The sequence below is a fragment of the Dipodomys spectabilis genome, unplaced genomic scaffold (genome assembly GCF_019054845.1).
Source record: "Dipodomys spectabilis isolate Male_0828 unplaced genomic scaffold, ASM1905484v1 ptg000002l, whole genome shotgun sequence".
NCBI classification, from domain to species: Eukaryota; Metazoa; Chordata; class Mammalia; order Rodentia; family Heteromyidae; genus Dipodomys; species Dipodomys spectabilis.
In genome coordinates, this window is record NW_024870679.1 from 53,063,732 (window position 1) to 53,076,628 (window position 12,897).

Here is a 12,897-nt window from a genome sequence, read left to right on the forward strand (position 1 = left end):
ATCTCTTGATAGGGTTTTCTACCAAAACCATTAAAGTGTATGTATATTTACAGGCATGCACTACAAGTAACACTTCAGCCAGTGGCCAGCTGCATATATTAACTTGGTCCCAAAATATTGTATTGCCTAATAACTGATGGAGCATAGACTGTGATGGTCACCCAAGAACAAAATTGCCCAGTGACCACAAGATATCCTTGCCAGTAAATCACACATCACTCTCTGAGAAATGCATAGTCAGGTTCAAGCCCCATGACCAACAACAACAAAAAAAAACTGTGGTCATTTATGATAAATATTTTCCTAATAGCAAAGAGATAATTGATAGCTTTTGTTATATACTATGTGTTAGGTGCTGTTGTTGGTAGTTTTTTTGTTTGTTTTGTTTTTTTGCCAGTCCTGGGGACTGAACTTGGGGCCTAGGCACTGTCCCTGAACTGCTTTTTTGCTCAAGACTAGCACTCTAGTACTTTGAGCCACAGCACCAATTCTGGCTTTTTATGTTTATGTGGTACTGAGAAATCGAACCCAGGACCTTATGCATGTTAGGCAAGCACTCTACCACTAAGCCACATTCCCAGCCCTGTTGTAGGTAATTTTTAATCAAACCCACAGACTTACAAAATAGGTATCTGTGTTCCCATTTTACAAATGAGATTTGTTTTGTTTTGTTTTGTTTTAGACTGGGTCTCACTTTGTAGGACAGACTAGCCTGGATCTTGCAATCCTCCTGCCTCACCTTCTAAGTGCCAGGATTACAGCTGTGCACCACTGTGTCCGCTCACAAGTGAGACTTCTTGTCATTAGTAGAAAGTTAGGAAATGGATTTTTAAAAGACTGGTCTTAAGTGGAGAGTCACTGATACTCTAAAATATATTTGCTTATGAGTATTGTCCAAAGTGATCAGGAAAGCTGATTTCATGGAGGAGGTAGGATTTCCATTATTCACTGAGAAAAAGAAGAAAACATGAAAAAGGAGGTTTTGTGGGAGTGTTGGTGAGTTCAGTTTAGACATGTTAGTTTAAGAAAGCAGAATTTCCTGTTAAGACATTGGTTATAGCTGGCAGTTTTAAAAGTTTGGGATTTTTTTTTGTCTTGAGTCAGAAAGGTTTTTGTTAGACTTTTATTCTTTTCTTTTCCTATGTGGCACTGTGGTTTGAACTTGGCCAAGTAGGTACTCTACCACCTGAGCCATGCCCCCAGCCTCCTTTTTGCTTTTTAGTTTACTTTTCAGATGAAATCTTGTTTTGGATTGGGCTTCCTTAGACTGCTGCCTCGTGTAACTGGGATTAGAAGTATTCAGTCATTCTTGGATCGTTTTCTTGAGATACAGTCTGGCTTTCCTTTTTTTTTCCCCAGGACGGCTTCAAATTAGTATCCTCCCATTTCCATCTTCCCCATAACTTGGACTGCTGTTTCTTTGAATAGTAGTAGTAATACTTAGACTTGGGTCCTGGTTGTGAAAGAATATAATGGGATGTTAATGCCTTGAACACTTAGATAAATTTTAGATTGATTTCATGGTGTTTTTGAAGATTAAGGATAATAAGCAAATTGGGCTTTGTGACATCCTTAAAATCCTTAAAACTTTATTTTAGAATGTAGAAATTGACACAAAAATATATAGTCTTACCACTAGGTTGAGTGAGTTTTAATTTCTTTTCCTATGTGTTATTTCTTTCAGAAATATGGCTATACACATCTATCTGCAGGAGAACTTCTTCGTGATGAAAGGAAAAACCCAGATTCACAGTATGGTGAACTCATTGAAAAGTACATTAAAGAAGGAAAGATTGTTCCAGTTGAGATAACGATCAGTTTGCTGAAGAGGGTAAGAAGAGTCAGTGTCAACTAGTTCAAATTGGCAAGAGAACAAGAAATTAAATGCACTTTTATTTGATTAATGAAACATTTCTTGCTTGTGGAAGGTAGTCATGGTGTTTGAGAATGGCAAGGCAGAGAACTCTTTTACCTAGGAAGACTGAACAGTAACAAGGATTCCCTGCCTTGGTTTCAGATCAGCTGTAGGTCAATTCCACATGCATATATGAGCACTTGACCCTTTCTTCCCAATGTTCAGACACTTACTCTTTCTTCCATTTGTTTCTTCTCCTCTTTCTCCTTCCTTCTCCTTTCTGCTTTCTTGCAAATCTTTGTTTCTTCTTTCTCTCTTTGTTTTTTCACTTATGACCCTTTGATTATGGATATTCTTTCTATCTTGATGCCTCCTTTTCTGGCATATGCATCATCTTTGTCAAGGTGATATCTAAAAAAATAGCAATCTCGCATTTGTTTGATAACTCTTCATTGTAGACCCCTTGGACTATAGTCATTCATAGGTATTTTGGCACACAAGAAACAGCTAAAGCCTGGTTAGCAGAGAGACGTACAGGCATCTAGATAGAATGAGAGACACTTGAGGATGAAGAGTGTACCTACATACTGTCTTGTGTCTCAGAGTCTGGAGTAACCTGCTTCCATTCCAGAGTAAATAGATCCTGTCTCACTAGACTCTGGATCCAGAGCCCTGGGCATTAGGGAAGTGGAGACTATATTCTACTTTTTCACTTTCTAGCTTTTTCAGTCTGTTTTGATCTCCATTGAAATTGTTCTTGCATATTACCAGTGGTCTTCCCTATCAAGACCAGGTAGTATTTTTAGTCATTATATTTTCTGTAGCACTTAGTTCTAATCATTTGTTCAAAGTTCACTGATCACCATTCCTCATGTTACCATTTTTGTTCACTTTAACAACTGTTCTTTTTCAGTCTCTCTTTTTTTGTCCTGGTTCTGGGCCTTGGACTCAGGTACTATGTACTGTCCTTTGGCTTTTTCCCTCAAGGCTAGTACTCCACTTATAGCTTTTTGGTAGTTATTGGAGGTAAGAGTCTCATGATTTTCCTTGCCTAGGCTTGCTTCAAACCATGATCCTCAGCTCTCAGCCTCCTGAGTAGGTAGGATTACAGGTGTAAGCAACTGCAGCCTGGCTTTACTTTTATTTTATCATAGCTTTCTTCGCATACTTTATCTTAGAACTTACATTTATATCTGTTACCCACTAGTCTGGGAGCCCTCCAAGGGCAAGAATAATGACCTTGCATTTCACATTCCCTGATTATAAGGCTCAATCATTGTGACTTTTTCAGATATCTTCCACAGTACAAATGCTTCAGCAGAAAAGTCCAAAAAAATTATTTTTACATTTTATAAATATTGGAGAAGAAGCCACCCTGAGATAAAACCAATGATTAGATAAAGGAATCAGGAGTCTAGGCAGTTATGGTTGTTTTTGAGGAGCAAGGGAAGTTTGAGATGGAGGGTAACAAATGTCAGTTTGCTTCAGACTAGAGGCCTAATCTAAAGCTTGTCACAGTCTTTTTCTGCGGTAACTGTAAGTGGCCAGCTTTTGGAAACTGGATATCTGTATCTACGTTTACACATTCCTATGTTCAAATTCAGGCTTCCTGAATGTAGTTTCTTGCCATCTTTCTGAATGTATTGTTTCCTTTCTATTTCTACTTGGGTTTTGGGGCAGCCAGTGACATTTAGATGTAATTAGCTTCAGGTTATAAAAAAGATAAAATCCACCAAGTATTACTAATTTGAAAAGAACTTGAGTTTTTGTCCAATCCACTTGAGGATTATTATTATAAGAATTTTAATTTTGTTCAAAGACTTGTTATTTGACTTAAATTATAGCAAAAACAAGCACCTGTAGAGTCAGTATACGTTCAATCAGTTGTGGTACACACCTATAACCTCAACACTTGGGAAGATAAGGCAGAAGTATCCAGAGTTTGAGTCAGTCTGAGCTATACAATAAGTTCTAAGCAAGCTTGAACCTATGATAAGATGCTGTCTTAAGAAAAGAAAAGGCTGAGTCAGGCACTAGTGGCTCAGTCCTTTAATCCTAGCTACTCAAGAGGCTGGGAGCTGAGGATCATGGTTCAGAGCCAGCCCAGGCAGTTTGTGAGACTTTTATCTCTAATAAACTACTGAGAAAAAGCTTGAAGTGGCGCTGTGGCTCAAGTAGTAGAGTGCTAGCCTTGAACATGAAGAGGCTGAGAGACCATGCCCAGGCCTTGAGTTCAAGCCCTAGGATGGGCAAAAAAAAGAAAACTAAGAAAAAGCTGGATGCTGGTGGCTCGTGCCTGTAATCCTAGCTACTCAGTTGGCTGAGATCTAGGATCAAAGTTTGAAGCCAGGCTAAGCAGGCAAATTGAAGAGACTATTGCTTGCAATTAACCAGAAAAAAGCTGGAAGTGGAAGTGTAGTTTAGGTGGTAGGGTGACAGCATTGAGTGAAAAAGCTAAGTGAGGGCTGGGTACTGGTAGTTCATACCTATAATCCTAGCTACTCAGAAGGCTGAGAGAGAACATGAGGCCCTGAGTTCAAGCCCTAGTACTGGCACCAAAAAAAAAAAAAAAAAAGAAGGAAGGAAAGCAGGGAAGGAGAGAGAGAGAGAAAGGAGAAAGAGAGAGACAGAGGAAAGAGAGAGAGAGAAGAGAAAGTGGGGGAAAGAGGCAGCATACCTCTTACCAAAGTAGAATGATTTAGGAAAAAAAGGAAGGCAAGACAGAGTCTCTAGACAACCAGAGCATAGATCTTGGTGAATGATTATTTTCCAATTCTTGCTATCATAATTATTTATAATTTTAAATGTATATGTGAAAGTAATCTATATGTGAACATAATATTTATGAAAGTAAAGTGTTAGTTGGTTTTCTGTCAATATAACAAAATACATGAGATGATTATCTCTTTTTTTCTTATGCAGGAAAAGATACCAATTAGAATTATTTATTATCTTTGTCTTTTTTTTTTTTTTTGGTAGGTCATGGGGCTTGAGCTCTGGGGCCTGGGCGCTGTCCCTGAGCTCTTCAGCTCAAGGCTAACACTCTACCACTTGAGCCACAGGGCCACTTCTGGTTTTCTGGTGGTTAATTGAAGATAAGAGTCTCACAGACTTCCCTGCCTTGGCTGGCTTTGAACTGTGATCTTCAGATCTCAGCCACCGGCGCCTGGCTAGAATTATTTATTATAAAGATTCTGAACATGACTTTTATTCTAATCAGGTTGAATAATACTTATAAAAGCAGAGGACAGAACATGCATAATGGTACACACCTATACTCCGCTATACAGGAAGTACCAATGGGAGGATTGCTGTCCCTGGTAGACAGGGTAAAGTATAAGAATCTTCCTAAACAAATCAGCAAAAGGACTGGGGTGTGGCTTAAGTAGCAGAAGAGATGGTTATCTTATAAAAAGAAAATGTGTGTTTTTGCCTTGTAGTTTTGGAGTTCCAGTATGAGATCACATGGCTACATTGTTTTGGGCCTATGGTAGGGATGCTGGATGATATTGGTGGGGAGCACATAGGAGCAAACTGCTCACTTCATGGCTAGGAAGCAAACAATTTGAAACAAAGAAGCCAGGGTCCCACAGTCCCCTTCAGGAGTGTATCCCCCAATAACCTAAGGAGTCTAAAAGACTCCTTCCAACAATGCCACCCTACAGGCCAGGCTTTTAACACATGGACCCTTGAGGGAGACTCAACATCCTGTAGGATATGCTTACTTTCTACACAAAATGTAGCTCAGCCATCTGAGGCAGTTATATTGAAACAATGGTTCATTTCCAATTGGTTTATTTTTTGGTACTGGTACTGGGGCTTGAACTCAAGGCCTTGGGCTCGCTTCACTCAGTTCTTTATGTGTGCTTTTGTTGTTATTGTTTTTGGTGAAACTGGAGCTTGAACTCAAGACCTCATGCTTGCTGGACAGGAAAGCTACCACTTTAGCCATGCTCCCAACCCTGAGTTATTTTTCAGATAGTGTCTTACATTTTTGCCCAGGACTGGTCTCAGACTGTGATCCTCCTACCAGCTGGAATAATAGCCATGTACCTTATTTATAGTTCAAAGAGTAATAACAAAATAAACTACTGCTTAAGAAATCATACTTTGTTAATGTAATATTAAAACTTAACCACCTTTTTTCTTTAGGAAATGGATCAAACAATGGCTGCCAATGCTCAGAAGAATAAATTCTTGATTGATGGGTTTCCAAGAAATCAAGACAATCTTCAAGGTTGGAACAAGACCATGGATGGAAAGGCAGATGTATCTTTTGTTTTATTTTTCGACTGTAATAATGAGGTAATGACAATATTCATCTGTCCACCTTTTGTTTTTATTTTTCAACTGTAATAATGAGGTAATGAAAATCTTCATCTGCCTACCTTTTGTTTTATTTTTTGACTGTAATAATGAGGTAATGAAAATCTTCATCTGCCCACCTGGGCTTTAAGCAACTGAAACAAAAGGATGTTTACTTATATGTACATTTTCTCTAGGCAGCAGTTTTTTTTTTTAATTAGTAGATTGGGTAAACAAAAGCAGTGCTGTGCTGTTGAAGTATTAACAGCTATTTGGCACCAGAAGCTTTAGCAACATGAAATTTGCTTTAGTCTTGTGTTTTGTCAGTCATGGGGCCTGAACTTTGGTCCTGGGCGCTGTCCCTCAGCTCTTCAGCTCAAGGCTAGTACTCTACCACTTGAGCCACAGCTCTACTTCTAGCTTTTTCTGCTTATGTGGTGCTGAGGAATCAAACCCAGGGCCTCATGCATGCGAGGCAAGCACTCTACCACGAGCTACTTTCCCAGCCCCTCCAAGTCTTGTTATTTTAAAATAACAAAAATTGTTTTTTTAAAAAGAATTGACATGTACAATAATGTTAAATAATAAAGTTGAACTACTATTTAATTAAGTGTGCATTGTTTTCAGAGAACATGTTGCTTACTGACAAAGAAACATGTTTTTGGAAAATTGAGGAGGTTCTTCTCTTTTTTTTGATGTCAATTCTGGGGCTTGAACCTAGGTTCTGTCCCTGGCCTTCTTTTTGCTCTAGGCTGGTGCTTTACCACTAGAGTACAGCTCCACTAACAGATTTTTTGGTAATTTAGTGGAGGTAGGGGGTCACAAACTTTCCTGCCCAAGCTGGATTCAAACCTCGATCCTTAGATCTCAGCCTCTTGAGTAGCTAAGATTACAGATATGAGCCACCAACACCCAGCATTATATTTTAAAGGGACATATAGGACAGCTTGGGTTATCTTCTAAGAATGAAATAAACTTACAAAAAAAAGCCAAGTGCTTGTGACTCATGCCTGTAATTGTAGCTATTCAGGAGGCTCCCCGACCTGGAAGATTTAAGTTTGAAGCCAGCCTGTGCAGAAAAATCTGCAAGATTCCATCATCTATTAACCAGCCAAAGCCTGGACTAGAGTTGTGACTCAAGTGGTAATATGCCAGCTGTAAGCAAGAAAGTTGAAAGTGAAAAGCCCCAGTAGAGCAATACTGGCAGACAAAAAATAAGAAAGGGTCATTGAGGTGGGCCGCCAGTGGGGCCACCTGTAATCCTAGCTACTCAGGAGGCTGAGATCTGAGGATCATGGTTCAAAGCCAGCCTGGGCAGGAAAGTCCTTGAGACATTTATCTCCAATAAACCACTAGAAAACCAGAAGTGGTTCTGTAGCTCAAGTGGTAGAGTGCTCGCCTTGAGCTGAAGAGCTGAAGGATAGCACCCACAACCAACAACAACAAAAAAAGTCATTTCAACCCTTCCCTCTTTGTACTCCTAATAACATACCCAGACATACCTTTGAAAAACTAATAAATAAATTTCTTAGAACCATTTAATTAAAAGGCCTAACTCTGCTTGTCAGCAGCTGTGATATAAACTTCATTAAATTAATGCCAACAGTCTGAAAAAATAAGAATTTGAAGTAGTACCTTGAAGGAAGTTGGCTATTCTTAGATTGAATTACAAATGTGCCTCTAGTAGAGACTTTCTGCAGTGCTGAGTTACTTTAAAATGTAACTCTCTTCTTCCAACCCTAAAAATATGTTTCCACTTACCCTTCAAAGTTAACTTAAGAGTGTTACCGCAGCTTTATAAGTAAGGAATGTTTATTCATGATTAACAAGAGATGCTTTATTCAAATATGTTGATTCAAATATTTGGATATTTATGGAATTATCAAGTAAGCAAAAATGGCACAAAATTTGAGCATGTAATTCATATGTATAATAAGTTAATAAAATATCTAAGATGGGACCATACACATACAGATTTTCTTTTTATTGCAGTTTAAAAACATACACACACACACACACACACATACACACAGAGGAAAAACTGAGTCATGAATGAATTCTTACTATGCTCTGTACTTATTTAAACTAGTTTATATAAATTGAACCACATGTTTAAATTGAGAAAGATTTTACATGTTGATTAATGAGTTAAACACATTGGGTTGAATGTGAGTTTTTGTTGTTGTTGTTGTTGTTGAATCTTCAAATTTTATTTTCTTTTTAGGTAAAAAGAATGGTAAATTAATGCCTTTGTTTTCTAACCTAACTTTATATTTTCCTGTAGATCTGTATTGAACGGTGCCTTGAGAGAGGGAAAAGTAGTGGTAGGAGTGATGACAACAGAGAGAGCTTGGAAAAGAGGTACTTCCTGTTTTTTTGTTTTAGCTACCTTAGTCCCAGTGCAGAACTGAAGTGATAGATGAAATTCCTGTCCTACTTTGGTCCAGAGAAAGAACAGGTTGTGCTTATCTAGGTACAGTGGCTTGTGTAAGGACATGATGAAGGAGTCAGGTGGGAGTCTGCTGCCCTCTGAGCATCATGTAGTGTGAAGGGGGGGTGGACCCCGCGGGGCCATCCATCTGTAGAACCTAGCAGGTGTTTTGCTCCTTTTGCAGAATTCAGACTTATCTTCAGTCAACAAAACCAATTATTGATCTATATGAGGAAATGGGGAAAGTCAAGAAAATAGATGCTTCTAAATCGGTGGATGAAGTAAGTGTTCTTGGCTTGGCTCTGAATAAAAAGTAATCAAGTAAAAATGTAAGTGTTTCTTTTGAAGTATTATAAGAAAAATAAATACTATGATAGGTAAGTTTGTTTTTGAAACAGTTGAGACTAAATGTGAAATTAGGATATTTTTTCCTTTTTGAATAGGTGCAATACAGGTTTTACAAGTTTAGACTTGTTTTTCATGAGAAGTAGATGGTCATTAATTCCAAACTTCTTTCCTAAATCTTGGATATCATTATTTGGAATATGTTGTTCTTTTGTTTTGGGGGGTTTTTTTTGGTCTGAGACCAAGACTTGAACTCAGTACCTGACACTAGTTCTTGGCTAGTGCTATACTAACTGAGCCATACCTCCAACCCCACATGTTCATTTTCTTTTCTTTTAAATGAATTGGTTTAATTTCAAGGTGATACAGTATCCAAGAGTAGAACAAAGAGCAGACTCTGGCAGGAATCTAGTCTGGGTTTACTTGAAATTTACAGCTGAGATAGGAATGTCTGACACAATGACTGACAAACTAGAGACTAAGCCACTGTAGGATTTTTTCTTTTAAAGGTTGTTCATAATGTTCAGAGTCCTAGACAAAACTTCATTCTTACCTATAGGTGGAGAGAGGTTATGACAGGAAATCCAGATGTTGACGGGGAATGGAATCAAGGTTCACCATCATCTCAGGGACAAGGAACAGCTTACTTTTTGCCAGATTTCCTAGCTCAAGAGCCCAGGTTACTTCCTTTTTCATAGACAAGTAGCTTCAGAGGTACATGTTTTCCACAATTTCTTAGCTTTTCTTTTCACAAATCAGCCATCTCTAAATTATGGTTTGAGTCCACTGTGCCTAGAAAGATTTCTAGTGTGTCTTAATTGATCTAATCTCCTTCCTCTTCAAGATTCTTGAATCTTCTTCCTCTTACAAAAAAAAAAAGGTCCTGAGGAAGAACATCCAGGAAGTTCTTTTTATCCATTGCCTCTCTAGAGGTGAAGTAATACATGAGAAAACTGTGGGTTCAAGATCAGAACTAAAAGAGCCATTCCAGATACATTTTACAGATTATTAGTAGTTTATAGAGAAGTATGTTTTATTGGAAAAGCAATAATAATAATAATAATAAAGTTGAATGACAATAATAATAATAAAGTTGAATGACAATAATAATAATAAAGTTGAATGACACGTTTGTCATCTCATTTGTTATGTTGAAAGTGAAATAGCTGAAGCTAAGACATTGTAATGTTGTAATGTATTTTGTTGTTTTGTGCTGGTCCTGGGACTTGAGCTCAGTGCCTAAGCGCTGTCCCTGAGGTTTTCATAGCTAGCACTGTATCACTAGAATCATAGCTCCATTTCCAGCTTTTTGGGTGGCTAATTGGAGATAAGACCCTCCTGGGCTTTTCTGCCCAGGCTTTCTTTGAGCCGCAATCCTCTGATCTTATTAGCCTTCTAAGTAGCTGGGTATGAACCACTAGCACCCAGCCTGTGATCCAAGTTTGTAATAGTTAAAATTGACTATTTTAGTACATACTTAGCTACTTGGTAGATTTTTGTGTTGGTTCTTATCTTTGTTGCTGGAAATTAGACTCAGGTATAGTGTTTTAAAGAGTATTTGCTTTAAAAAATATTCTTTTTGTCTTCTTTGCAGGTTTTTGATGATGTGGTGAAGATTTTTGACAAAGAAGGCTAACTTCAAACCCTATAGCATCCTTGAAATCATGCTTGAATATTGCTTTGATAGCTGCTACTACAACCCCTTTTTAAGGCAATTTTAATGTTTAAAAATTACATCTCAATGCTAGAAAATCTATAGTAAGACAGATTTTTAAATTTTTTTTTAAAATTTTGTCACAACAATAGACTGAATTCAGGTTTAACTTCATCGTAGTTATTATGGTGCTCACCAAACAAAGAAGGGTATCAGCTAGTTCCTTGTTTTTATTGAAAAGACTATCCCTTTTATAGTTTGTGCCTTCTGTGAGCAAAATATTTTAGTGTGCATGTTTGTCCCTTGTAATACTATACCATGTTAGGATTAGGGATTCCCACTTCCTCTTTTTCTTACAGGTTTTAAATTTGAAACCTGTTAAGCAAATTTGTGGACCAAATTTCAAAGGAATTTTTTGGGAAGCCAGTTCTTGCTCAAGGTCTTCAGTACACAAAGTCATAAAAATGGATTTCTAGCAGTGCTTTAATGTTTATCAAGTAACTGACCATCGCCTATACAAAGAAAATTTAGACTTTGATTTATTATGACTTGTACAAAGTTGTATGACAGGGCATACATAGTCTTTGCTTCTGAGGTTTGGGTTGAGGGCACAGGAGTTCAGAGCCTGACAAAATTGTCAGCCTTATTCTGACAGATTCTGAGGGTGTGGGGCAAGGATCACATCTAATGACTCGTGTTCCTTAAGCTCTATCAATGGTGTTATTCATTTCAACAAAATTATTCACAATGAAACCTTGAAATGCATGTGCTAGATTTATGTTAAAATGATTCTGTTCTCATTTTAAGGTTTTTTTTTTGTTGTTTGTTTTGTTTTCTAGACTAAATAATAGGGGTAGATTAAATTAGAAATGGTGATCAAATGGTTACATTTCCTATTTGTATTTTATTTTCTGGAAAACCTTTTTCATAGTTATTTGTTTAAAAAGATTTAAAAATCATTGCACTTTGGTCAGAAAAAAGTAATAAATATATCTTCTAAATGTTTGATATTCTTCCTGGCTACTTTTCTTTTCCTTTCTTTTGGGGGGGGAGGCACCACATTGAAACGCTGAAATTTACACAAGATTATCAAGTACAAAGGAATTTTCTCTTACATCCATTCTTCCTTTAAAAATTATCTCTCAAGCAGTGCGCCCATGGCTCATGCCTATGATCCTAGCTACCTAGGAGACAGATGTGAGGGTCACAGTTTGAAGCCAGCATGGGCAGGAAAGTCCATGAAACTCTTATCTCCAATTAAGCAAACACACACAACAAAACAGCCAGAAGTGGAGCTATGGCTCAAGTGTTAGAGCACTAACTTTTAGCAAAAAACAAACAAACAAAAAACAACAAAAAACTCTCAGGGACAGTGCCTAGGCTCTAAGTAAAAGCCCCAGGACATGCACATACATACATACATACATACATACATAAATCTCAAGCTGGGCACCAGTGGCTTATGCCTATAATAATACTAGCTACTCAGAAGGCTGGATCTGTAGGATTATGGTCAGCTAGTTGAGGCAGAAAAGTCCGTAAGACTCATTTCCAAAGCAGCCAGCAAAAGGCCAGGCTGGCGCTGTAGCTCACACTGGTAATTCTAGTTATTCAGAAGGCTGAGATTGGTATTGTGGCTTGATGCCCGTGTAGGCAGAAAAGTTTTAAGGCCCTTTTTCAACCAACAGCTGGGCATAATGACATGTCCCTGTCATTTGTACGGAGACACATGATTCTGTCCAGTTCTACTTCCTAAGTGATGGCTCTTGTCAAGGCTGAATAAGTATTCATCTAGTTATGGCTCCTGCCAAATACGGTTGTTTAATGTACCCAGAAGTCTTAGTAATCATAGGCCACATTCCCACTCCTCTTCATGAGTACTTCATTGATTAAATGGTTTCAGGAATGTGACTTAATACCACCGATCTGCATTTATCTTCAGTTTGTGTTTTGAGTAATTTTATGGATACGTATAAGTTTGTGTAAGAAAGCAGTTGTCATTGTTTTATGTGATTATCCACATGGCTAATTGATTAAATAATTGCTGTATACACATAGGAAGTGATGTTACAGTCTATTCACATTCATGCCAGGGTCTGCCATCTTAATTTAGGTAGCTAGCCACTAGCAAATCAGCTCAGAAATGCAGACCCCCTGACCTTGGTTGCAGATCATTCACACTTTCTTGAGCATTGTGTGTCATCAGATCAAAGGATGACAATAGCAACAAATGTTCATGTTAAAAAAAACCTGGCCATTCAAAACATGTTTGAGACATTAGGGATACACAATCAATGAATACATAAC

At 37.8% G+C, this 12,897-nt stretch overlaps 1 protein-coding gene across 1 annotated transcript in view; it reads left to right on the forward strand.

Moving 5' to 3' along the window:
• The window catches only part of Cmpk1 (cytidine/uridine monophosphate kinase 1), a 31,056-nt gene extending 19,461 nt beyond the window's left edge, over window positions 1-11,595 (forward strand). The window contains exons 2-6 of the mRNA XM_042676374.1: window positions 1,685-1,831; window positions 6,008-6,160; window positions 8,445-8,521; window positions 8,776-8,872; window positions 10,531-11,595. Of these exons, the coding sequence (XP_042532308.1) occupies window positions 1,685-1,831; window positions 6,008-6,160; window positions 8,445-8,521; window positions 8,776-8,872; window positions 10,531-10,572 (516 nt within the window). The 3' untranslated portion in view covers window positions 10,573-11,595. The remainder of the gene's footprint in view (window positions 1-1,684; window positions 1,832-6,007; window positions 6,161-8,444; window positions 8,522-8,775; window positions 8,873-10,530) is intronic.
• Window positions 11,596-12,897: the final 1,302 nt, after the last annotated feature.